Source organism: Colobus angolensis, unplaced genomic scaffold (assembly GCF_000951035.1).
Source record: "Colobus angolensis palliatus isolate OR3802 unplaced genomic scaffold, Cang.pa_1.0 Scaffold245, whole genome shotgun sequence".
Taxonomy (NCBI): Eukaryota; Metazoa; Chordata; class Mammalia; order Primates; family Cercopithecidae; genus Colobus; species Colobus angolensis.
In genome coordinates this window covers 1469702-1493310 of record NW_012115655.1, presented here as the reverse complement: position 1 = coordinate 1493310, position 23609 = coordinate 1469702, and the positions used below count along the sequence as shown (strand labels likewise).

General features: G+C 41.6%; 1 protein-coding gene across 2 annotated transcripts in view; it reads left to right on the top strand.

Annotated features, from left to right (window-relative positions):
* Nucleotides 1-23609, top strand: part of MCF2L2 (MCF.2 cell line derived transforming sequence-like 2) — a 242044-nt gene that overhangs the window by 87660 nt on the left and 130775 nt on the right. For both annotated transcript variants that reach the window (XM_011945800.1, XM_011945799.1), the window contains exons 4-6: nt 2655-2745; nt 5407-5526; nt 19128-19244. In XM_011945800.1, coding sequence (XP_011801190.1) covers nt 2655-2745; nt 5407-5526; nt 19128-19244 — 328 coding nt within the window. The remainder of the gene's footprint in view (nt 1-2654; nt 2746-5406; nt 5527-19127; nt 19245-23609) is intronic.

The following is a 23609-nucleotide window of genomic DNA, read 5'->3' as shown; positions in this document are numbered from 1 at the left end:
TCCCACAACAGCCTACTGAGGAACTGAGACTATGGGTACATGCCACCATGCCTGGCTAATTTTTTAAATTTTAGTGGAGATAGTGTCTTGCTATAAATAGTATAGTTTAATTTCACCCAATACTAGTTTTAATAGTACATTGTTTTTTGGGGGTTTTTGTTTTTGTTTTTGTTTTGAGCCCAGTCTATCTGTTGGGCTCGAGCAATCCTCCCACAACAGCCTACTGAGGAACTGAGACTATGGGTACATGCCACCATGCCTGGCTAATTTTTTAAATTTTAGTGGAGATAGTGTCTTGCTATATTGCTCAGGCTGGCCTTGAACTCCTGAGCCCAGGCGAGCCTCCTGCCTTGGCCTCCTAAGTTGCTGGGATTATAGGTGTGAGCTACCACACCCGGCTAATAGTAAGTAAAAGTAATTTTACTTACTCCATTCCATTCTTCATGCTATTGTTGTGACGTCATTCATTTTATAATAATACTTTGTTACTTTTACTTTGATTAGTCAGTAGTCTTCAGAGAAATAAAAAATTAGTTGATAATAGTATGTATACACTATATATTCACATATTTAACGTTTACATAACTCTTCATTCCTTCTTGCAGATTCAAGTTACTATGTTGGGCCAGGTGCGGTGGCTCACGCCTGTAATCCCTGCACTTTGGGAGGCTGAGGTGGGTGGATTGCCCGAGGTCAGGAGATTGAGACCAGCCTAAACAACATGGTGAAACCTGTCTCTACTAAAAATAGAAAAATTAGCTGGGTGTCATGGTGCATGCCTGTAATCCTAGCTACTCAGGAGGCTGAGGCAAGAGAATCACTTGCACCCAAGAGGTGGAGTTTGCAGTGAGCCAAGATGGTGCCACTACACTCCAGCCTGGGTGACAAAGTGAGACTCCGTCTCAAAAAAAAAAAAAGAAAGAAAATCAAGTTATCATGTTGGATTATTTCCCTTCAGATTCATTCATTTGCCTGCTTATTCCCAGAATAAGCAACCACCACTTTATGTAAAGGTCTCCTCTAGTATTTGCTCTCTATGGAAGGTCTTAAGTCTCTCTGGAATTTGTTCATTTATATTTCTTTGTCTTCAGAGTTCTCCCATGTTTAAGGAAAAATATGAGCTTTTAACTTCACCAGTGTTTTGTTTGTTTTTGGTAGGAGTGAAAGTCTTCCTAAACATCAGCTGAATCTATATTTCTTCAAGTGTATGTCTAATGACAATAAATTCTCTCACCTCTAGTTGCCTAGAAATGTCCTTATTTCACTTTCATTTTTAAAATGAGTTTTCAGCAAGATAACCTGGGTCAGTATGGGGCTGTGAGAATCGATTAACCCAGTGATGCTTCACTGAGATTAGCTACTTATGTTTTCTTGCAGATTTTGCTTAGAACTTCTGCCTCATTCACATGTACACACTTTTGTAGGGTAGAGCCCACCTTTCACCCAATATTAGAGAGTTATTGAAGGTTTACTATAGGCCAACTACTTATCATGTACTATATCTCTTTTTATCTCTGTGACAAGCACATAAGACACAATAGAAGTGGAGAAAAGAAAGAAAGAATAATAGCTAGTTCTTATACAGTATTACCAAGTGTCAGGCATTGTTCTGAGCATTTTGCATGTTTGTACATATATGTGTACACACACACACATACACACACATTTAATCCTCATATCAACCTCATAGATAGATACTATTTTATTATTTCTGCTTTACAAATGAAGAATCCGAGAAACTACAGGGGTTAAGTAACTACCACTCAACCCCCCAAAAGCACACACAATATATAAATAGAATTCAGAATTCAAATCTAGTCAAGTTGGTTCCAGAATCTGTGCTTTTAACCATCTCATTACTGGTAATATGATTCTCATTTTACAGAGAAGAGCACCGAATTTTAGCAGAGTTAGGTGAACTCTGCTAGTAAGTCACTGCTAGTAAGTGGCAACACTAGGGTTTGAACCAGGCTCCAAAGCCCTTGCTCTTTTCTCTGTACCATTCTTCTTCCCAAAGGAGATAAGAAAAATGTTTTCACTTTTAGAATTCTACTTTCGAAGGATTCTGTGAGAATTTCATGAGGACTTGAGAGGGGACCAAACAGCTTCCTTTTGGTCTTAGTGATAATGATGTCTTCTCAAGCATATGGTGTCTTGACCTATTTATAGCCAGGCACTGCGACAGGGTTGCTTTTCCCACTGACATGCATTAATTCCGAACACCTCTCTCTTTACTCCCTCTCAGATTGCTCTCGAGCCTCATAGCTGAGCATGTTACTGTACTGATAGCTCTATGAATGTTTGCTTTGGGAGTGGAAGGATGGCAGAGCTCAACCTCGAGGTCCTCTGCCTACACTGGGGATATGTGATGCTCACCTGACACGTGCATATTCCTTTGGGCTTCAACACATGTGTTACTTTGGTGTTTCATGCATTTGCCAGCCAGAAAGGCAGTCCTTGAGTGGGTCTGATAGACAAAGTATCTATTTTGTTAAGATTCCCAGGCTCAGGCTGGGAGAGGGAGTTGGTTGTGCTGTGCAGGCTGTTTACACCGTGAGCCTGGAGTACTGTGGAGGCTCCAGGGTGTTTTCTGCTGTGGGAGCCACATGGAGCATATGGGTCTAATCTCTGACACTGACCACCCTTCTTTGCAGTGTGGAGGCTGCCAGCATTGGATTCGTTGTTGTTATCGACAGACGAAGAGACAAGTGGAGCTCTGTAAAGGCGTCCTTGACACGAATAGCCGTAAATATTTATTTTTGTGCTTTTATTATAAAAGTCATTTAAATTGTCTGTTCAACTATTTCATATCAAAGTCCTAGGGAAAAGGCAATTATTTTATGTCAAATTTTGGGAAGGTCTTTGTAACAGGTGCTGTTATGTCACATCCCTATCTCCTCTGCCATCTGCAGGTCACCTGCACACAATTCTGAGCATGTCAAAGACTTCCTAAGTCTCTCTACCTACTGACTTCTCTGGGCACTGAAGAGGGGCAGGTGGGGAGTACTGGAAAGTTAATGCCCCAGGGGTAACCTGCAACCATTGAGTTAAAGGATTTGGTAGATAAACACCCCAGCTTCCAGACCCGTAGTGGGGCAATTCTGAGGTGTGTTCCACACAGTATCCCAGAGAGTCTCAGCCCCCTTTGCCTATGGTAGTAACCACCTCATTGAGACATTGCCACTCTATTCATTGTTGTCTTCCTTAGCATTCCCTCATTCGAGCTTCCTGGAATCACTTCCCCGACAAAATACCTGCACCAATCCTTGTCTGAGGATTTGCTTTGGGGGCAATTCAATTTAAGACAGTCTTTATTTCAGTATTATTATTATTATTATTATTATTATTATTATTATTATTATTAAGACAGTGTCTCACTGTGTCAACCAAACTGGAGTACAGTGGCGTGATCTCAGCTGACTGCAACCTCTGCCTCCTGGGTTCAAGCGATTCTCCTGCCTCAGCCTCCCAAGTAGCTGGGATTACAGGCATGCACCACCACACTTGGCTAGTTTTTGTATTTTTAGTAGAGACGGGGTTTCACCATGTTGGCCAGGCTGGTCTCGAACTCCTGACCTCAAGTGATCTGCCCACCTCGGCCTCCCAAAGTGTTGGGATTACAGGCTTGAGCCACTGCACCTAGCCAAATTATTTGTTCATATATTAGAAAGACAGTGACAAAAACAGACCCAGTGATATTTAAGTAGCGTGGTGGGAGGTGTGCTTGCATTTGGATTAAATTATATCACCTTGGATTGGCCTCCTTTTGCTTATAGTCTGCTTTTGAACCCTGTTTGTTGTCTTTCAGCAAGTAGATGTGTCCTTCCTCTGTAGGGACCTCAGACTTGTGAACTCTGCCACAAGCAGAGACACCTTAGGGCCAGCTAAGTCAACATTTTTACCTGAGCATAGCCCCTCTGGGGCAGTTGGGACTGGCTAAAGAAGATGGATGTGGTAGTGTGGTAAAGCAGGACAGGAGAGAGACATTTGAAACCTCACTTAAACCTGCTTGCAGAAGGAGTCACACACGCAAACATGCACACACACGGAGTCCCTGTCAGATTGCTCTAGAGCCTCATCCAAATTCACAAGTTATGCCTCAGCCAATACTTTCCATCTTGGGACAACAAAGCACGAGGTTCTTCTGTTAGGAGCTTGCATTTAAAGATGGGGAAGGAAGTCCTCCCATCACTGCATGGATTGTTTTCTCCCTTTAGTTTAGTTTTGGATATAGGATTTATCTTTGGGATAACTGCAGCCATGATTGATGCCCATGACTATTCCAGTCTGGCCTCTAGAGAGTTCTGGCTTTCCAGGGTCCATACATAATACATGAGTAATCTAATATCTGAGCCTAATTTGTTCCAGAATTACGTTGATCATTTTATATGTAAAACAGGCTATAGTGCAGGGATCCCCAAATCTGGCTACCTGCCAGAACCTCTTCACGTGCTTGTTGAAAATACTGATACCTAGATTTCATCCCAGTCCTAGTGAATCAAAATAGTCTGGAGTAAAGACCTGATTTAGATTAAAAAAAAAAAAAAAAAGCCCCATAGAAGGTTGCTTTGGGGGAACCACTGGAAGAATGGAAAGCCATGGCAGTTCCCATGGAGACCTGGATTCCTAAGTTTGCCCCTAAGCAATTACATGAACCTGGGCTATCTCATTGCTCAGAACCTTGCCTTAAGATAAGGGCAATACTTTCTGAAAGCAACTTAGCAATAATATACATCAAGAATACTTAAAATACTAACTCTTTGATTCAGTAATTATTCTACGATTCTAGCCTCAGAAAATATTCCAAGATGTGGATAAAGATGTTCATTTCAGTATTATTTACAATAATAAAATTATCAAAAAGCCTAAATGATTAACAATAAGGGATTGGTTAAATAAATTGTACACCCATAAAAAATAATATTTCCAAAGAATTTATTAATAACAGGAATAAAAGCCTGTGGTATAACATTAAGTGAAAAGGCCAGTTACAAAATATTTTAATAATATGAGCCATGATAAAGATATTTAAACAAAGAAAGCATCCTATAAGTAAACAGATGGAAATATTAAGTATGGCTGTGAAAACCCATGGGTGAGTTTTCACTTTCTAATGTATACTTTTATTAATTTTCCAATTTTTCTATAAATAATATGAACAATTTTTACAATCAGAAAACATTTTTGCTTGCTCGTTTGGTTAGCTTTGGTTTTTCAGGAGGGGTTAGGCTTATCTGACCTCTAAGGTCTCTTTCAGCCCTGAAATCTGGTGAGATTTACGTCATGGCATTCATTTTAACTTTTCCTTCAGTGGTCTTGATCTTGGGTAAGGGGAGACCAACGTAGACCCTGGTAATGGATATGACATTTTCTCTCTCCTCCTGACACTTTTCCTGATGCTTGCAGGTGGCATTTCCAGGAAACTTACAGCTTATATTCATCCTTCGTCCATCTCGCTTTATCCAGAGGACGTTTACTGACATTGGCATTAAATACTATCGAAATGAATTGAAAAAGAAAGTGCCGGTAAGCTTGACCTTTCATCTTGTCTCATTTGGTTAGGGCATCTGGTGAAGATGGTATTTGGGCAGGGTTTCTGAGCAAGGTAAGATTCAACAGGTAGAGAGGGAGAAAAGGGTTTTCTGGGCTGAGGGAACCATATGTGTGAAGGCATAAAGGTGGGAAGTACACACTGGACGGAGGCCCATGGGAAGCTTCATTTTTGTTGGAACAGGTAAACAGTAATCTTTTGGAGGAAAGAGTAAGAAACATAGACTAGATCTTCAGTGTGAGGATGCAGGGTTTGGATTTTATTCAGTAGACAGTGGGGATCTGGGGAAGGTTTTCTTTTTTCTTTCTTTCTTTTTTTTTTTTGAGACAGAGTTTCTCTCTTGTCACCCGGGCTGGAGTACAATGACGCAGTCTCAGCTCATCATAACCTCCGCCTCCTGGATTCAAGTGATTCTCCTGCCTCAGCCTCTCTAGTAGCTGGGATGACAGGCATGCGCTACCACGCTTGGCTAATTTTTGTATTTTTAGTAGAGACGGGGTTTTACCATGTTGGTCAGGCTGGTCTTGAACTCCTGACCTCGGGTGATCCACCCACCTCGGCCTCCCAAAGTGTTGGGATTACAGGCGTGAGCCACCACACCAGGCGCCAGGGAAGGTTTTCTAGCTGGGGAGTGAGTGACATGGTAAAATTCGTCTGAAGGTGGTATCTAAAATGATAGAAAGGGACTTGTGAAGAAGCTAAATTGTACAGGTGAAACAAAACACAGATCTGAAATATAGGGGTGACATAAATACAGGAAACTAAAGTAAAAAGTCAACATTGTGATTCTCAGAAGAAAAAAAAAACTAGAAGATTAAAAATTTTACCTATAACTTTGGCAAACAGATATGAGAAAACAAGCACTCTTATATTTTGCTGGTAGGAATGGAGTTGGTAATGAGCAATGTGAAGGACTAATTATCAGTATTTATAGAAAATTCAAATGTACACCCTCTTTCACCCACCTGTAAAGTTATTCTATAGATATTTTCACACATCTGGACAAAGCTGCTTAGACAGCAATGTTCATTATTAAGCTGTTTATAAAGGTAAAAGATTGAGAATAACTTAATGCTTGACAATAGGGGACTGGTTAAATAAATAATTATCTACCCAATCAGTAAAATACTTTGTAGCCAATAAAAGTGGTAAGTTATGGTACAACCACAATGGAAACAGCTGATAGTTTCTTTTTTCTTCTGCTTTTTTTTTTGAGATGAAGTCTTGCTCTGTTGCCCAGGCTGGAGTGCTGTGGCGCAATTTCAGCTCACTGCAACCTCCACCTCCTGCGTTCAAGTCATTCTCCTGACTTGAACTCCTGACTTGAAGTAGCTGGGATTACAGGTGCCCACCACCACGCCCAGCTAATTTTTGTATTTTCAGTAGAGATGTGGTTTTACCATGTTGGCCAGGTCGGTCTTGAACTTCTGACCTCAAGTAATCCACCCGCTTCAGCCTCCCAAAGTGCTAGGATTACAGGCATGAGCCACTGTGCCCGACTGACAGTTTCTTTAAAAGTAAACATACACCTAACCTATGACCCAACCAGGAGAAATGAAAACACAAATTCACAAAAAGACATACACAGGAATGTCCATCAGCTGGTCAACGGAAAAGTATATATAAATTGTGGCACATTTATATAATGTAATACTATTAAGCAATAAAAAGGAGTGAAGTACTGATACGTTCAACAACATGGATACATTTCAAACATATTCTCTTGAGAGAAAGAAGCTAGACACTAAGCAGTATGATTATGATTCCTTTTAGAAAAGGTTCAAGAATAGGCAAAACTATGTTGTGATAGAAAATCAAAACAGTGACTGCTGTTAGGGATGAGGGTGGTGGAGACTAGTTGGAAGGAGACAAAAGGAACTTTCTAGGAAGTGTTCTATATCCTTTTTTTTGAGATGGAGTTTTGCTCTGTTGCCCAGGCTGGAGTGCAATGGCGTGATCTTGGCTCACTGCAACCTCTGCCTCCCGAGTTCAAGTGATTCTCCTGCCTCAGCCTCCTGGGTAGCTGGGATTACAGGCGCCTGCCATTACGCCCGGATAATTTTTGTATTTTTTTTTAGTGGAGACGGGATTTCACTATGTTGGCCAGCCTGGTCTCGAACTCCTGACCTCAGGTGATCCAACCACCTTGGCCTCCCAAAGTGCTGGGATTACAAGCGTGAGCCACTGCACCCAGCCCTTTCTTTGTCTTTTATGCTACTTAAGTGATACATGTCCTTCTCGGAGTATTGCCTGGAAGCCCACGGTGCTCATCTGTCCCCTATTGGTGATGTGAATTTTGATCCCCTAGTCAAAGTGTTGTCCACTTTCCCAAATATTAAATAGATTCTTTCCCTCGCAACTACTAATCTTTGCAGAGACACTTTAAGATCATGCAAATATCTACTCCTCTAAAAAGTCCAATCTCTCTTTAATATCCATTGAAGATTCTTGCCTGAAACAACCTTTATTTATTGGTTACAAAATAATGGTTTTTCAACTCTAGCACTCTCATCATTTACTAATCAGAAGTTGGTATTTTACTGTAACCTCCACCTCCTGCGTTCAAGTCATTCTCCTGACCGTAAGCTACAGCTTTCCCTTCTCCCCTATTTGTATATTATAGTTTTGGATTCTTAGTTTTTCAGTGGTTTGTAATTCATTGCTGCTTTCAATTATTGTGGTGCTCCAGCTGTCCCAGATTTGGCCAGTGGGAACCCCTTCAAGCTGACTCTTGTGTCCTTGTGACATGTCCCTATCATGTTTTTTTTGGCACTTCCTTACTTTCTGGCCTAATGTGATCATCTAGGCCCCTCTCAGGCATGCTCTGATCCAGCTTTGTTACCGGCTATTTCTCTCAAGAGCCCTGGTTCCTTTTGGTGTTGAAAAGTATTAGAGTCCAAGATCTGGATGCAAGATGTGCTATTACTACTTGGTATCTTTGTTTATAGGCTCTTTCAGCAGACAGCAGCTGTAAATATATGCATGTATATGCACATATACATGTACATATTTGTAATTACAAATATTCTAGAAATCACAAGTTCATACTGATACCTTAAATTTCAGTCCATGTAAGATGTGTATTTAAGTCAAGGGGAGAACAGTATATCCAGTAGATTCCCATTCGGATAAAATAAGAGGGCCATATATATGATTGTGCATAGATCATCTTGAGAAGGATATACAAGATATACAAGAAGCTGGTTAAACTGGTTGCCTTCTGGATTTCCACCTAGATGGCTGGGGGTAAGTGGGAAGGGGGAGGATTTTTCTATTTAGATAGACTTTTTCTGTTCAAATGTATTACTATCTATAAATATTATCTATTCAAAATTAACAAAAAATAGCCTTAATTAAAATTACTCTGAAAGAGGGCCGGACACTATGGCTCACGCCTATAATCCCAACATTTTGGGCGGCTGAGGTGGGCGGATCATCTGAGGTCAGGAGTCCAAGACCAGCCTGGCCAACATGGCAAAACCCTGTCTCTACTAAAAATACAAAAATTAGTCCGGCGTGGTGGCACGCACCTGTAGTCCCAGCTACTTGGCGGGGCTGAGGCAGGAGAATTGCTTGAACCCAGGAGGCAGAGGTTGCAGTGAGCCAAGATCGCACCACTGCACTCCAACCTGGGCGACAGAGCAAGAGCCTGTCTCAATAAATAAATAAATAAATAAATAAATAAATAAAATTACTCTGAAAGAATGGTTAACCCATCTCAGTGAAGACTTGCCATCTTAGACAAGGAATTTTTCTCATTTTTCTCTCTCCTTTCCCACTCTTATTTTCCTTCCTTGTTTGGGTTCTGTCTTATATTAATAATCAGATTTCTGAAAATCCTTTCTTTTCTACTTTGGGGATTAGCCAAACTCAAAATGAATTTCCCATTCTATTTTAAATACTCATTTTTTAAATACTTGAGTGTTTAAGGAAAATGTAAGGCCTGAGTTCTTTGCTCAGTTTTCCTAACTTGAGTAACTGTTGATGTTTGGAAAGAGATGGAGACCAACAAGAAGCCAATGACTTGTCATCATCCTCATGAGTCCCTTCGTGCCTCCCCTTCAGAAATGAAGAGTCATCAATTCTTCTTGCCACTTAAAAAACGTTTGGAATTGGAACTGAGCATTAGACCAAACGTCATGCATATTTCCCTGATTGCACATAAAACACATGTGTTTTATACGTATTATACATATGATCTAGGCATGCTCATATGTACACAGATACATTTGTGACTTATGTCCTCCTTTTCACCTGGTGCATCTATACCTAGGAGGGACTGAACATCTACTTTATCTCGATACTCTGACTTTAGCTACCTCTATTTGTGGTAGTGTAGGTTGATTCCCTACCTGTCCTGCTTTTGATTTTAAACTTAAAATCAACTTTTGAAAATGCTCTCAGTCACCCAAACCCTGGGTACATTGAGTAGGACATTCTTTAATGCAAGTTCACCCCGTAAGTTACCATTTCACCTGACGCACAAGGTCACACTCCCTGGTAGCGCTGATGCTCCAGATACGGCAGAGTCTGAAGTCACCAAGCTTGATGAAATCTAATTGCGAAATACGTGTTGCCTTCTCAATGACAGTTCAAACTGTCAGTTTGTCTTCTTTATTTTTAAAATGTGGTTGTGATATTAGCACTTTACTTTGTAGCTTCCTAGCCTCTCTTATATTATAACATCTTCCTGGTCAATTCTAGATAGATAATTATATTTTCACATGTTGCGGGGAAAGGAGTTTATTTTGCCTGACTGGTATAGAATCAGGTGGGCCAAGGATGTAATTGTAGTCAAGTGACATTCTCCCTCTCCTTTATCTATGGAGGCGAAGTACTTTGATGTAGTAAATGGTTTTTGTTTTTATTTTGTTTTGTTTGAGACAGTGTCTTGCTCTGTCACCCAGGCTGGAGTGCAGTGGCACCATCAGGACTCACTGTAGCCTCAACCTCCTGGGCTCAAGTCGTCTTCCCACCTTGACCTCCCAGTAGATGGTTTCTGAGTCCCTGTTGCTGGCCAGGCACTTCCCTATTCTGGAACAGCTGTACTCATAGCAGCCCCACGAAACTGTTAATGTGAAGTCACCAAGGCAGTCTTGTAAAACTCCTGAAGAGGCTATGATCGTGGAAACTGGTTGCTTAAAATGGAGTTTGTGTCAGAATACAGGAAATGCTTCTTGTGCAGTTAAAAAACCATGTATTTCTTTGAAATAACGGTTTTAAGCATCTATAGATAAAAACACAAATGTATACAGAAAAGGAAAAGAAACACGACATTTTTAGCTTTTAACAATTGTTCCAAGAATATGCATGTATGGTAAAGTTGGTGGGGCCACATGAAGAGACAGGTTTGGAAGGAAGAAGTTTATTATATTCACATGTCCCAGAGGTCGGGGTCACCTCACGCCACATGGGCCACTGGGGAAGCACTAAGCTTTGGTCAGGAGGCAGAAGAAGGAGGCAGAGGAAAGTCTAGGCCAGAGTGTTTACTGGAATTTCTGCAGGCAAAGCAAGGCAGGATTTAGTATGGACTAGTTAGAATAACTCCTGCAGTCTTTGGGGTATAAGGGTTGTCCCTTTGTTACTTGGTACCTGGTCCTGGGATGACTTAGGGCAAGGTGAACATTGGCCTGGTGTGTGAGAGTTTGATAAGGCGGTGGTTGGGGATTTGGATTTGAGACTGTTTGTTTTGCATATGAAAGACCTGCTCCCAGCTAACCCCTTCACAGTCTCTAGGAAGTGGTTAGCCCTGGGGTGGGGGTGGCGGGGCAGTCTCTTCCTAATCATGGAGGCCACAAATGCCGGAGCCTCAAGAGTACAGAAAATAAGAAAATGTGGCTCATGTAATTGACCTGTGATGACAGGATGCCAGATAGACAAAAACAGAATCCAAGAAAACACAGGAAAAATGTTTTAAGGCCAGTTTTACATGCTCAGTGTGTCCTGTGGGTTTGATGATTAGAAGTATTCTGCTTTTTTTCTTCACTATATAGAATATAAAAACTTTCTAAAAATTTCTATCCTGTAAAGATTGAAAGAAGAAAAAAATATGTTGGGAAACTGTCTCTCGTTTATTTTTGAAATTTTTAAATTCACATCAGGTAAAATTCACTCTCTTTGGTGTACAGTTCTATGAAGTTTGACAAATGCACGGTGTTATTCAGTCACCACAATCAAGATACAGAACGGTCCCATCACCACGCAAAACTTCCTCACTGTGCCAGTTTGTAGTCAGCCCCTCTCCCCATCCCTAATCCCTGGCAGCCACTGATTGGCTCTCCATCCTTATAGTTTTCCTTTTTGCAGAGAGTGATACAAATGCAATTCCAGCCATGTGCTGCGTAACAACATTTTGGTCAACAGTGGACCACATATACAACGGTGGTCCCATAAATTTTTTTTTTTTTTTTTTTTGAGACGGAGTCTCGGTCTGTCGCCCCGGCTGGAGTGCAGTGGCCGGATCTCAGCTCACTGCAAGCTCCATCTTCCGGGTTCACGCCATTCTCCTGCCTTAGCCTCCCGAGTAGCTGGGACTACAGGCACCCGCCACCACGCCTGGCTAATTTCTTTTTGTATTTTTAGTAGAAATGGGGTTTCACTGTGTTAGCCAGGATGGTCTCGATCTCCTGACCTAGTGATCCGCCCACCTCGGCCTCCCTTTTTTTTTTTTTTTTTGAGACAGGGTCTTGCTCTGTCACCTGAGCAGGAGTGCAGTGGTGTGATCATGACTCACTGTAACCTCAAACTCTGGGGCTCAAGCTATCCTCCCACCTCAGCCTCTTGAGTAGCTGGGACTACAGGTGCATACCACCATGCCCAGTTGATTTTTTTTTTTAATTTTTTATTTTTTGTAGAGGCAGGGGTTTCTCTGTATTGCCCATGCTGGCCTTAAACTCCTGGGCTCAAACGATACTCCTGTATCAGCCTCCCAAAGTGTTGGGATTATACACATGAGCCACCGCCCCGGCCCCTTTTCTATGTTTAGATATGTTTAAATGCAGAAACACTTCCCATTGTGTTATACTTGCCTACAGTATTCAGTGCAGTAACATGCTGTACAGGCAGTTAGCCCAGGCGTGTAGCAGGCTATACCATCTGGGTTTGTGGAAGTGCACTTTACGACTAAGCAGCAATGAAATTACCTAATGGCGATTTTCTCAGAATTGATCTCTATCATTAAGTGACACATGACTGTGTGTACTGAGTAGCCTTGGAGTCTAACTTCTTTCACGTAGCATAAAACAGCTGGGGTTCATCCATGTTGCTTGGTATGTCTATAGTTCGTTCCTTTCATTGCTGAATATTATCTCACATTGTAGAGGTGCCAGTTTATCCATTCACCATTCACCAGGAAAAAACATTTGAGTTGTTTCTAGTTTTTAGTGATTAAGAATAAAGCTGCAGCCAAAGGCGGTGGCTCACACCTGTAATCCCAAAACTTTGGGAGGCTGAGGTGGGTGGATCACTTGAGTCAGGAGTTTGAGACCAGCCTGGCCAAATTGGTGAAACCCCATCTCTACTAAAAATACAAAAAATTAGCTGATCATGGTGAGGGGTGGCTGTAGTCGCGGCTACTTTGGAGGCTGAGGCAGGAGAATTGCTGAGGTGGAGGTTGCAGTGAGCCGAGATCATGCCACTGCACTCCAGCCTGGGTGACAGAGCAAGATGCCATCTCAAAAAAAAAAAAAAAAAAAAGATAAAGCTGCTATAAACATTCACATACATGTTTTTGCTGGGCCACAGAGTAGGTTTATGTTTAACTTTAAAAGAAACTGCCAAACCATTTTTGCCAAGTGGCTCTATCATTTTGCATTCCCACCAGCAATGTATGTGGATTCCAGCTACTTCATACTCTTACCACCTTTTCAAAAACGAGGGTATTTTTTCTAATTAGTCATTTAGTAGGCATGTTGTGGTATCTCACTGTGGTTTTAATTTGCTATTTCCTAATGATTCATGATATTGAGTCTCTTTTCATGTATTTGTTTTCCATCTGTGTATGTTCTTTGGTGATGCTTCTGTTCAAATCTTTTGCCCTTTTTTAATTGGGTTTTTGTTTTCTCATTGTTGGGTTTTGAGAGTTCTTTTTATGTTCTGGATATAAGTCACTGTCAGATATATGACTTGCAAATATTTTCTCTGAGTTTTTAGGTTGGATTTTCGTTCTCTAAACAGTGTCTTTTGCAGAGCAAATGTTTAATTTGGATGAAGTCCAATTTATCAGCTTTTCTTTTATGGGTTATGCTTTTGGTGTGATATCACAGAACTCTTTGCCTAACCCAAAGATTTCTCCAAAAATTTCTCTGAGAAAACACTTTCTCTACTCAGACAACACTTCTGACACCTAATGTGTGGGTCTTTTTTTTTTTTCCCCCCACACCAAGCAGTTCTCCAACTGCCTAGACACCAGTCAGGTGTTCTACAATTCAATTCAGACACTGAAGTTATCATCAGATCCCACAAGTTAAGGGCTCATTCCCTCAAGACTGTCCCCACTTCAGATGCTAATGCTAATTTTAAGTCTGGGTGTCCTATACTTCTGACCTACTAGCTATGGATTTGGGGGGTTCTGACAGCCTCGTCCTGGGGTTCTATAATTTACTAGAATGACTCACAGAACTTAGGGAAACACTTTACTTATGTTTACTGGTTTATTATAAAGGATACAACTCAGGAACAGCCAGATGAGTGAGATGCATATGGCAAGGTATGTGGGGTACACAGAGCTTCCCAGCTGTCTCCAGCATACCACTCTTCCAATACCCTGGTGTATTCACCAGCCTGGGAGCTCCTCTAGAGTTTTTATAGAGCTTAATCCTCTCCTTCCTAGAGGTCAGTGAGTGGGGCTGAAAATTCCAAACTATAATCACTTGTTTTTTTCTGGAAACCAGCTCTGTCCAGCGGCTATCTAGTGTTCCCAGCCTGAGTCACCTCATTAGTGTAAACTCAGGTGTGACCAAACGGGCTTCTTATAAACAACAAAAGATACTCCTATCACTTAAGAAATTATAAGGATTTTAGGAACTCTGTACCAGGAGCCAGGGATAAAGTCTAAATAAATTTCTTATTATACCACAGTTTTCTTCTACATTTTCTTCCAAGTTTAATGTTTCATGTTTACATCTATGATCCATTTTGAGTTAATTTTCGTATTAAGATGTGAGATATGTCAGCCTAAATAACAGACAGGGAGAGGCTGTCTAAAAGGAAACAATATTTATTCAGGAATAGGGCATTGAAACGGGAATATGTGTGTCATAGTAAACTATGTGCTTATTCAGGAAGGTAGAGTGAGACAAAGGTTTTTTTTTTTTTTTTTTGAGACGGAGTCTCGGTCTGTCGCCCCGGCTGGAGTGCAGTGACCTAATCTCAGCTCACTGCAAGCTCCGCCTCCCGGGTTCACGCCATTCTCCTGCCTCAGCCTCCCGTGTAGCTGGGATTACAGGCTTGAGCCACCGGGCCCGGCCGAGACAAAGGTTTTTAAAGGGAACTTGAGGAGCATTACATAATTGTTTTGAGATCATTATTTCTGGCTACAAAATAACAAGAGTGTTGCCAATCGGAAATTGGACAGACAGTTAAATGTTGCAATGGCCTGTGTGCACGGCTGTGGTTTTTGAAGTCTTTTGTGATAGTTTTGTTATCAGGCATACAAGTGTGAAAACCCTTTCTTTGCAGTCTTCCCTGGCCTATTTGTTAGGTTTATTATCTATTTTTTTTTTTAGACTCTTGTCACCCAGATTGGAGCGCGATGGTGCAATCTTGGCTCACTGCAACCTCCGCCTCCTGGGTTCAAGCGATTCTCCTGCTTCAGCCTCCCGAGTAGATAGGATTACAGGCATGGGCCACCACGCCCTGCTAATTTTTGTATTTTTAGTAGAGACAGGATTTCACCATGTTGGTCAGGCTGGTCTGGAACTCCTGACCTCGTGATCTGCCCGCCTCGGCCTCCCAAAATGCCGGGATTACAGACGTGGATCAGGCTGGTCTGGAACTCCTGACCTCATGATCTGCCCGCCTCAGCCTCCCAAAATGCTGGGGTTACAGGCGTGAGCTACTGCGCCCGGCCTATTTATTTATTTTTTTAATACTAGTGTCTCTGTTTTGATTCTGACTACTTTCATAGGTATGGATGAAGGTTCTTATTTTTACATATGAATGTCTGGTTGTTTCAGCACCATTTGTCTAAATAGAATTATTTCTCCATTGAATTACCTTTGCACCTTTGTAAAAAAATCAGATTAGTGTTTGCCGGAGTTCACGGAGGGATGTTGAGGGTGGGAGTTGACCGAAAGGTGCGGCACAAGGGAGGTCTTTGTGGCGATGGACAGTTTTGCATCTTGCTTGTCCTGGTGGGTACAGGAAACACCATGTGGGAAAATGACAGAGCTACACACACATTATAAGCATATCAAATTCCTGGTCTTGGTATTGTACTGTAATTATGTAAGATGTAACCATTGAGGGTGAAAGGTGCCTAGGACCTCTCTGTACTGCCTTTGTAACTTCCTATTAATCTATAATTATCTTTGCAACTTCCTGTGAATCTATAGTTACTTCGCAGGATAAAAAGGTTTGTGGTTTGTTTTGTTTGTTTGTTTGTTTGTTTTTTGAGACAGAGTTTCACTCTCATTGCCTAGGCTGGAGTACAATGGTGTAATCTTGGCTCACTGCAACCTCCGCTTCCCGAATTCAAGCGATTCTTCTGCCTCAGCCTCCCAAGCAGCTGGCATTAAAGGCGCCCACCACCACGCCCGGCTAATTTTTGTATTTTTAGTAGAGACGGGGTTTTGCCATGTTGGCCAGGCTAGTCTCAAACTCTTGACCACAGTTGATCCGCCCGCCCCCGCCTCTCAAAGTGCTGGGATTACAGGCGTGAGTCACTGTGCCCAGCCTCTTCACAGGATAAAAAGTTTAAAAAAATCAATTGATCCTATTTGTGTGGGTCTATCAGGACTTGCTATTTTTTTTCCATTGATCTATTTGTTCATCCTTTGCCATTACCACACTCTTCTTTACTACAATTTTGTAAGTTTTGAAATTGACAAAACTTATGTGAATCATCGAACTTTTTTCCTCTTTTACAAAATTGTTTTACCTATTCTGTGTCTTTTGCATTTCTTTTCTTTTTTTTTTTTTTTTTTTTTTTTTTTTTTTTTTTGAGACAGAGTCTCGCTCTGTCGCCCAGGCTGGAGTGCAGTGGCCGGATCTCAGCTCACTGCAAGCTCCGCCTCCCGGGTTCACGCCATTCTCCTGCCTCAGCCTCCGGAGTAGCTGGGACTACAGGCGCCCGCCACCTCGCCCGGCTAGTTTTTTTGTGTTTTTTAGTAGAGACGGGGTTTCACTGTGTTAGCCAGGATGGTCTCGATCTCCTGACCTCGTGATGCGCCCGTCTCGGCCTCCCATTTCTATATGAATTTTAGAATCAGTTTGTTAATTTCTATAAAAAGTCGGCTGGGATTTTGATTATGGAATTGCTTTGACTCTACAGATCAATACTTAACAGTATTGATTCTTTTAATATAATCCTTTGTTTTTAATTTTCACTTTTCACTTTCAACTTAAAATTCCTCTTGGTCATCTAAAACTTAAGATGAGAAAGCAGAGTTTTGGCAAGTGTGGGATATCACACCTCCCTAATGGTACAGAAAATATGCAACCTGGCAGGATAGGTTTCTGAAACTCCAGACCCTGTGCAAGGTTACTTTTGCCTAATACAATGTTGCACATTGGGTATTTTTTTAAATGTCGATTATTATCCTGGTAACTCATATTCCAAGAAGCAAAGTATATTTTTAGCTTGATAATTTCTAACGACCTGTCCTAAGATTTCTAATTTTAGAAAGAATAAAAACCTTTTAAAAACTCCCATAAGTGGTTTAAAATTTTTAGGCGGAAAAGGCACAGATAGATTCAGGTTTTTATCCATTCTCATATTATAAAGATAAATTTTAAAAGCCCCGAACTGTTTTCAGAAGTGGAGGAGAAAGACGTGGGGCCTGACAAGGTTAAGGTGGTGATAGGTAGTAATCAAATCCCATGGAGCCTGAGTCTCTCCAGAACAAGGTCTGTCTTGTTTACAGTATTATCCCTCAGTACCTGGCACTTTTTTTTAGTAGTTCAATATATATCTGTTGAAAGAATAAATCAGTTTTGTTGCATAATTTTGACCTGTAGACTTTGGGCCATGATTTTTTTTTTTAAGAGATGGGGTCTCGCTTTATCACCCAGTCTGGAGTGCAGTGATGCGATCACAGCTCATTGGAGCCTCAAATTCCTGCGCCCAAGGAGTCCTCCTGCCTCAGCCTCCTGAGTAGCTGAGATTACAAGTGCAAACCACTGCACCTGGCTGGGCTCTAATTTATATTCTCATTCCAAACTGAATTCATTCCTTGACTAATACTTTATAATAATAGAAGAAAGTCCATATTCTTATGTCCTCTGACTGAGAGTTAATTTTCAAAATAATCAACAGGGAGTGAAAAAATATAATGTCACAGTTAAAGGTTTCAAAGATGTGTTTCAGAGATAGGCGTGAGGAGGAGTGCTTGTCCCACTTAGGAGTGAGCAGAGGGTGTGATACAGTCACTGAGTGAGCCAGAACCACACCCAGGCCAGAACTACTACCAAGGAATAGAAAGGGGCAATTTGGGATGCGTCAGCTTTCTCTGCATGTGTGGGTGTTTGCTCATAAACAGAACTGCTAGTTTATAAACCCCAACGCCCTGTTATCTCCAGATCCCCTCTGTGCAAGCTAAAGTAGGGGCACATCAATATTCTTCATCGGCGCGCATTAGTGTAGTGAAGTCTTTTCAATGCATACTCTGTGTGTTTCCCTGTATTCTGATTAGATTTTGACAACCACCTTTGATTGGGCTTCTCATGGTAGACTTTCAGGCCATAGCACAACACTTGATTTTGGGGGCTGAAAGTACCTTAGCTTGGGAACTTTTGACTGAAAATTCACATAAAGTGAGGCCTGACTTCTAGGTAGCCTGGAACTGCGCTCCCTGAGCCAAGTCAACATTTCGTCACAGGCTATACCACACTTTGGTATTTCTCATTCAAAAGGGAAAAATGGAAGAGACTTTAAAATATTTCCCTGCTGGATATAGTAACTTTTTTTTTTTTTTTTTGAGATAGGGTCTTGTTCTGTGACCCAGGCTAGAGTGCCATGGTGCGATCACTGCTCACTGCAACCTTAACCTCCCAGGCCCAAGCAATCCTCCTGACTTAGCCACCTGAGTAGCTGGGGCCACAGGTGCATGCCACCATGCCCGGCTAATTTTTTTTTTTTAATTTTTCTAGTGATGGGGTCTTGTTATGTTGCTCTGGCTGGTCTCAAACTCCAGGCCTCAAATAATTCTCCCACCTCCACCTTGCAAAGTGCTGAGATTACAGGCATGAGCCACTGTGCTTGGCTGTATCCATTTTTAAATATAAATGCCTGATAAGGCAAGGTTGAAGTATCATTTAAATAATAATAGAAGATATAATTATGATAAGAATAGAATCTAAATGAACTCTTATTTAATGATCAATGAGGAATATGTTTAATTATCCTTTTACCTTACAGATTATCATGGTAAACTCTGTCTCTGACCTTCATGGCTACATCGACAAAAGCCAACTGACCCGGGAATTAGGGGGGACTTTGGAATATCGCCACGGACAGTGGGTAAATCACCGCACTGTGAGTACCAGCTGACACATGCTTTTCACTGTCTCTCCTTGTTTTCCGGAGGATGGAGTGGCGGAGTTAAACATCAACTGCTGGGAGGTCACCCTGTGACTGCTTGACCTTGGGGTGGTTGGGATTTCTCAGGCACAGGCTGGGGAAGAAGGAGCGTGGAAGGGCGAAGGCTGGGGTTTCTCCTGTTGACTGCGTTACCCTATTGCATCTCCTGGTGTGGGGGTTTTGGGACACTTACCTTCGAATGCACCTGGGAAGTTTCCAGAAACACCAATAGCCTGTTATACCTCAGAGAAACTAATTTACTTCATCTGGGATGGGTCTTAGACATTAACATGCCACAGAACTCCCCAGATGATTCTAAGGTACAGACATATTGACACCCATGTAATGTAGAATATGTAGAAGCTACGTATTCAGTAGAAGCTACATTTAAATATTATCACCCCTCGTTGACTACCATAGGTGAGAGGTGGGAGGGGGACAAGGATTGTAGAACTATTGGGTATGACGCTCACTATCTGGGTGACAGGATCAACTGTACCCCAAACCTCAGCATCATGCAGTATACCCATGTAACAAACCTGCACATGTACCCTGGATCTAAAGTCAAAGTCAAAGATGAAACCAGTTTGAAAACATTGTCACAATAGCATATAGTCTATGTCAGGTGAGTTTCTAAGCATTTCTGAGCTTTTCTCTTCCTCTGTTAAAATGGGACTAACACAGTATTGCTCTACGGGGGATAATTTTGCCTGCCCCCTACATTTGTCAATATCTTTCGACTTTTTTGTAGTCATAACTTAGTGGGGAAAGTTAACTGGTATCTAGTGGGTCGTCAGGGACTGTGCTGAACACCTTACAATGCTCAAGACAGCCTCCCACAACAAAGCATCATCTGGCCCAAAGTGTGAAGAGCCAATGCTGAGAAACCCCGGACTAACAAAAGCCTCCTGAAAGTTTGATGTGGGGAATAAGTGATGTATTATCTGTGAAAGCACCTGGTATATAGTATTTTACTTTTCCCTACCTACTGATATTGGTGATTGTTATGCTAAGTTAGGAGTTTCAGTAATATTGAGGAAAACGTGAGATCAAAATTCATTGTCATGGCTTGAATGTTAGTGTCCCCTCAAAATTCACATGTCGGAACCCAATGTGATAGCATTAAGAGGAGGAGCCTTTTGGGATGTATTAAGTCATGAAGGCTGTGGCATCATAAATGGAGTTAGTGCCCTTGCAAAAGAGGTTAAAGAGAGCTGTCATGCCCCCTCTGCCCTGTGAGGGCACAGAAGCCGTCCTTTATGAGAAACAGACCTCCCCCAGACACCAAATCTGCTAGGGCCTTGATCTTGAACTTCCCAACTTCCAGAACTGTAACTGTGAGAACTCAATTTCTGTTGCTTATAAATTACCCATTTGTTTTTGTTATAGGCCATCCCTGGCCTAGTATGTAGCCATGGTTTGTGGTTGTGCATGTGCTAAACATTTTTTAGTGAACTTTAAAAAATACAACTAGTATTGAAAGACCAGCGATATTCTTTACATGCCTTTTACTTGTTCTGTGTATATGTTTTATATACACACATATACAGTCATGTCTCATTTTATTATGCTTCACATTAGTGGGCTTCGCAGATTTGCAATTTTTTAAAATTGAAGTTTCATGGCAACTTTGTGTTGAACAACTCTATCGGCACCATTTTTCCAACAGTATGTGCTCACTTCCTGCCTCTCTGACAAATTTTGGCAATTCTTGCAATATTTCAAAGTTTATTATTGTTATTTTTGTTTCTTTTTCTTTTTCTTTTTTTGAGACAGAGTCTTGCTCTGTCACCCAGACTGGAGTACAATGGTGTGATCTCAGCTCACTGCAACCTCAGCCTCCCAGGTTCAAGCAATTCTCCTGCTTCAGCCTCCTGAGTAACTGGGATTACAGGCATGCGCCACCATGCCCAGCTAATTTTTGTATTTTTAGTAGAGACAAGATTTCACTTGGCCAGGCTGGTCTCGAACTCCTGACCTCAAGTGATCTGCCCGCCTCGGCCTCCCAAAATTCTGGGATTACAGATGTGAGCCACCATGCCTGGCCAATTGTTATATTTGTAACAGTGACCTGTGGTCAGCAATCTTTGGTGTTACTATTGTAATTGTTTTGGGGTGTCAAAAACTGCATTCATGTAAGACAGTGAACTTAATGGATATATGTTGTGTGTGTTCTGACTGCTCCACCAACTGGTCCTCAGCTGTCTTTCTCCCTCTCCTGGGCCTCCCTACTCTCTAAGACAGAACAATATTGAAATTAGGGCAATTAATTACCTTACAATGAACTCTAAGTATTCAAGTGAAAGGAAGAATGGTGTGTCTTACTTTAAATCAAAAGCTTGAAATGATTAACCTTAATGAGGAAGGCATGTCAAAAGTTGAGATGGGCAGAAAGCTAGGCCTCTTAGCCTAGCCAGTTCGCCTAGTTGTGAATGCAAAGGAAAAGTTCTTGAAGGAAACTAAAAATGCTACTCCAGCGAATACATGAACGGTAAGAAAGCAAATAGCCTTCTTTGCTGATACGGAGAAAGTTTTAGTGGTCTGGGCCTGGATAGAGTATCAAACCACCCACAACATTTCTTTAAGCCAAAGCCTAATCGGAAGCAAGGCCCTAACTCTCTTCAATTCTATTAAGGTTGAGAGAGGTGAAGAAGCTGCAGAAGAAAAGCCTAAAGCCAGCAGGGGTTGGTTTGTGAGGTTTGAGGGAGGAATTCTTCTCTGTAACATACAAGTGCAAGGTGCTGATAGAGAAGCTGCAGCAAGTTATCGAGAAGATCTAGCTAAGATCATTGATGAAAGTGGCTATACTCAGCTGGGTGCAGTGGCTCACGCCTGTAATCCCAGCACTTTGGGAGGCTGAGGCAGGCAGATCACCTGAGCTCAGGGATTCAAAAACAGCCTGGACAATATGGTGAACCCTGTCTCTACTAAATATATGAAACATTAGCTGGGCGTGGTGGCGGTTGCCTGTAATCCCAGCTACTCAGGAGGCTGAGGCAGGAGAATCACTTGAACCCAGTAGGCGGAGGTTGCAGTGAGCTGAGATCACGCCATTGCACTCCAGCCCGAGCAACAAGAGCAAAACTCCATCTCAAAAAAAAAAAAAAAAAAGAAAGAAAGAAAGAAAAAGAAAAAGTGGCTACACTCAACAACAGATTTTCAATGTAAATGAAACAGCTTTCTATTGGAAGAAGATGCCATCTAAGACTTCCATAACTAGAGAAGAGAAGTGAATGCCTGACTTCAAAGCTTAAAAGGACAGGCTGACTCTCTTGTTAGGGGCTAATTCAGCTGGTGACCTTAAATGGAAGCCAATGCTCATTTACCACTCCAAAAATCCTAGGGCCTTTAAGAATGATGCTAAATGTACTCTGCCTGTGCCCTAGAAATAGAACAACAGAGCCTGGATGGCAGCACTTCTGTTTACAGCATGGTTAACTGCATATTTTAAGCCACCTTTTGAGACCTACTGCTTAGACAAAAAGATCCTTTCAAAATATTACTGCTTTTTGGCGATGCACCTGGTCACCTGAGAGCTCTGATGGAGATGTGCACGGAGTTGAATGTTGTTTTCATGCCTGCTAACACAACATCTATTCTGCAGCTTGTGGATCAAAGAACAATTTCAACTTTCAGTTTTGCTATTTAAGAAACACATTTTGTGAAGCTATACCTGCCATGTATAGTGATTCCTCTGATTAGTGTGAGTAGAGCAAATTGCAAACCTTCTGGAAAGGATTCATCATTCTGGATGTCTTTAAGAACATTAGTGATTCATGGGAGGAAGTCAAACTATCAATATTAACAGGAGTTTGAGAGAAGCTGATTCCCACCCTCATGGATGACTTTGAGGGGTTCCAGACTTTAGTGGGGGAAGTAACTGCAGGTGTGGTGGAAATAGCAAGAGAACTGGAATTAGAAGTGGAGCCTGAAGATGTGACTGCATTACTGCAACCTCATGATAAAGCTTGAATGAATGAGGTGCTGTTTTTTACGGATGAGCAAATAAGTGATTTCTTCATCTTTCTGGGGATGATGATGTGAACACTGTTGAAATGACAACAAAGGATTTAGAATATTCCATAAACTTAGTCTACAAAGCAGTGGCAGAGTTTGAGAAGATTAACTCCAATTTTGAAAGAAGTTCTATTGTGGGTGAACTGCTATCAAACAGTATTGCATGCTCCAGAGAAATCATGAAAAGAAGTCAATTCATGTGACAATTTCACTGTTGTCTTAAGAAATTGCCACTGCCATTCCAGCCTTCAGCAATCATCACCCTGATCAGTCAGCAGCCCTCCATATTGAGGCAAGACCCTC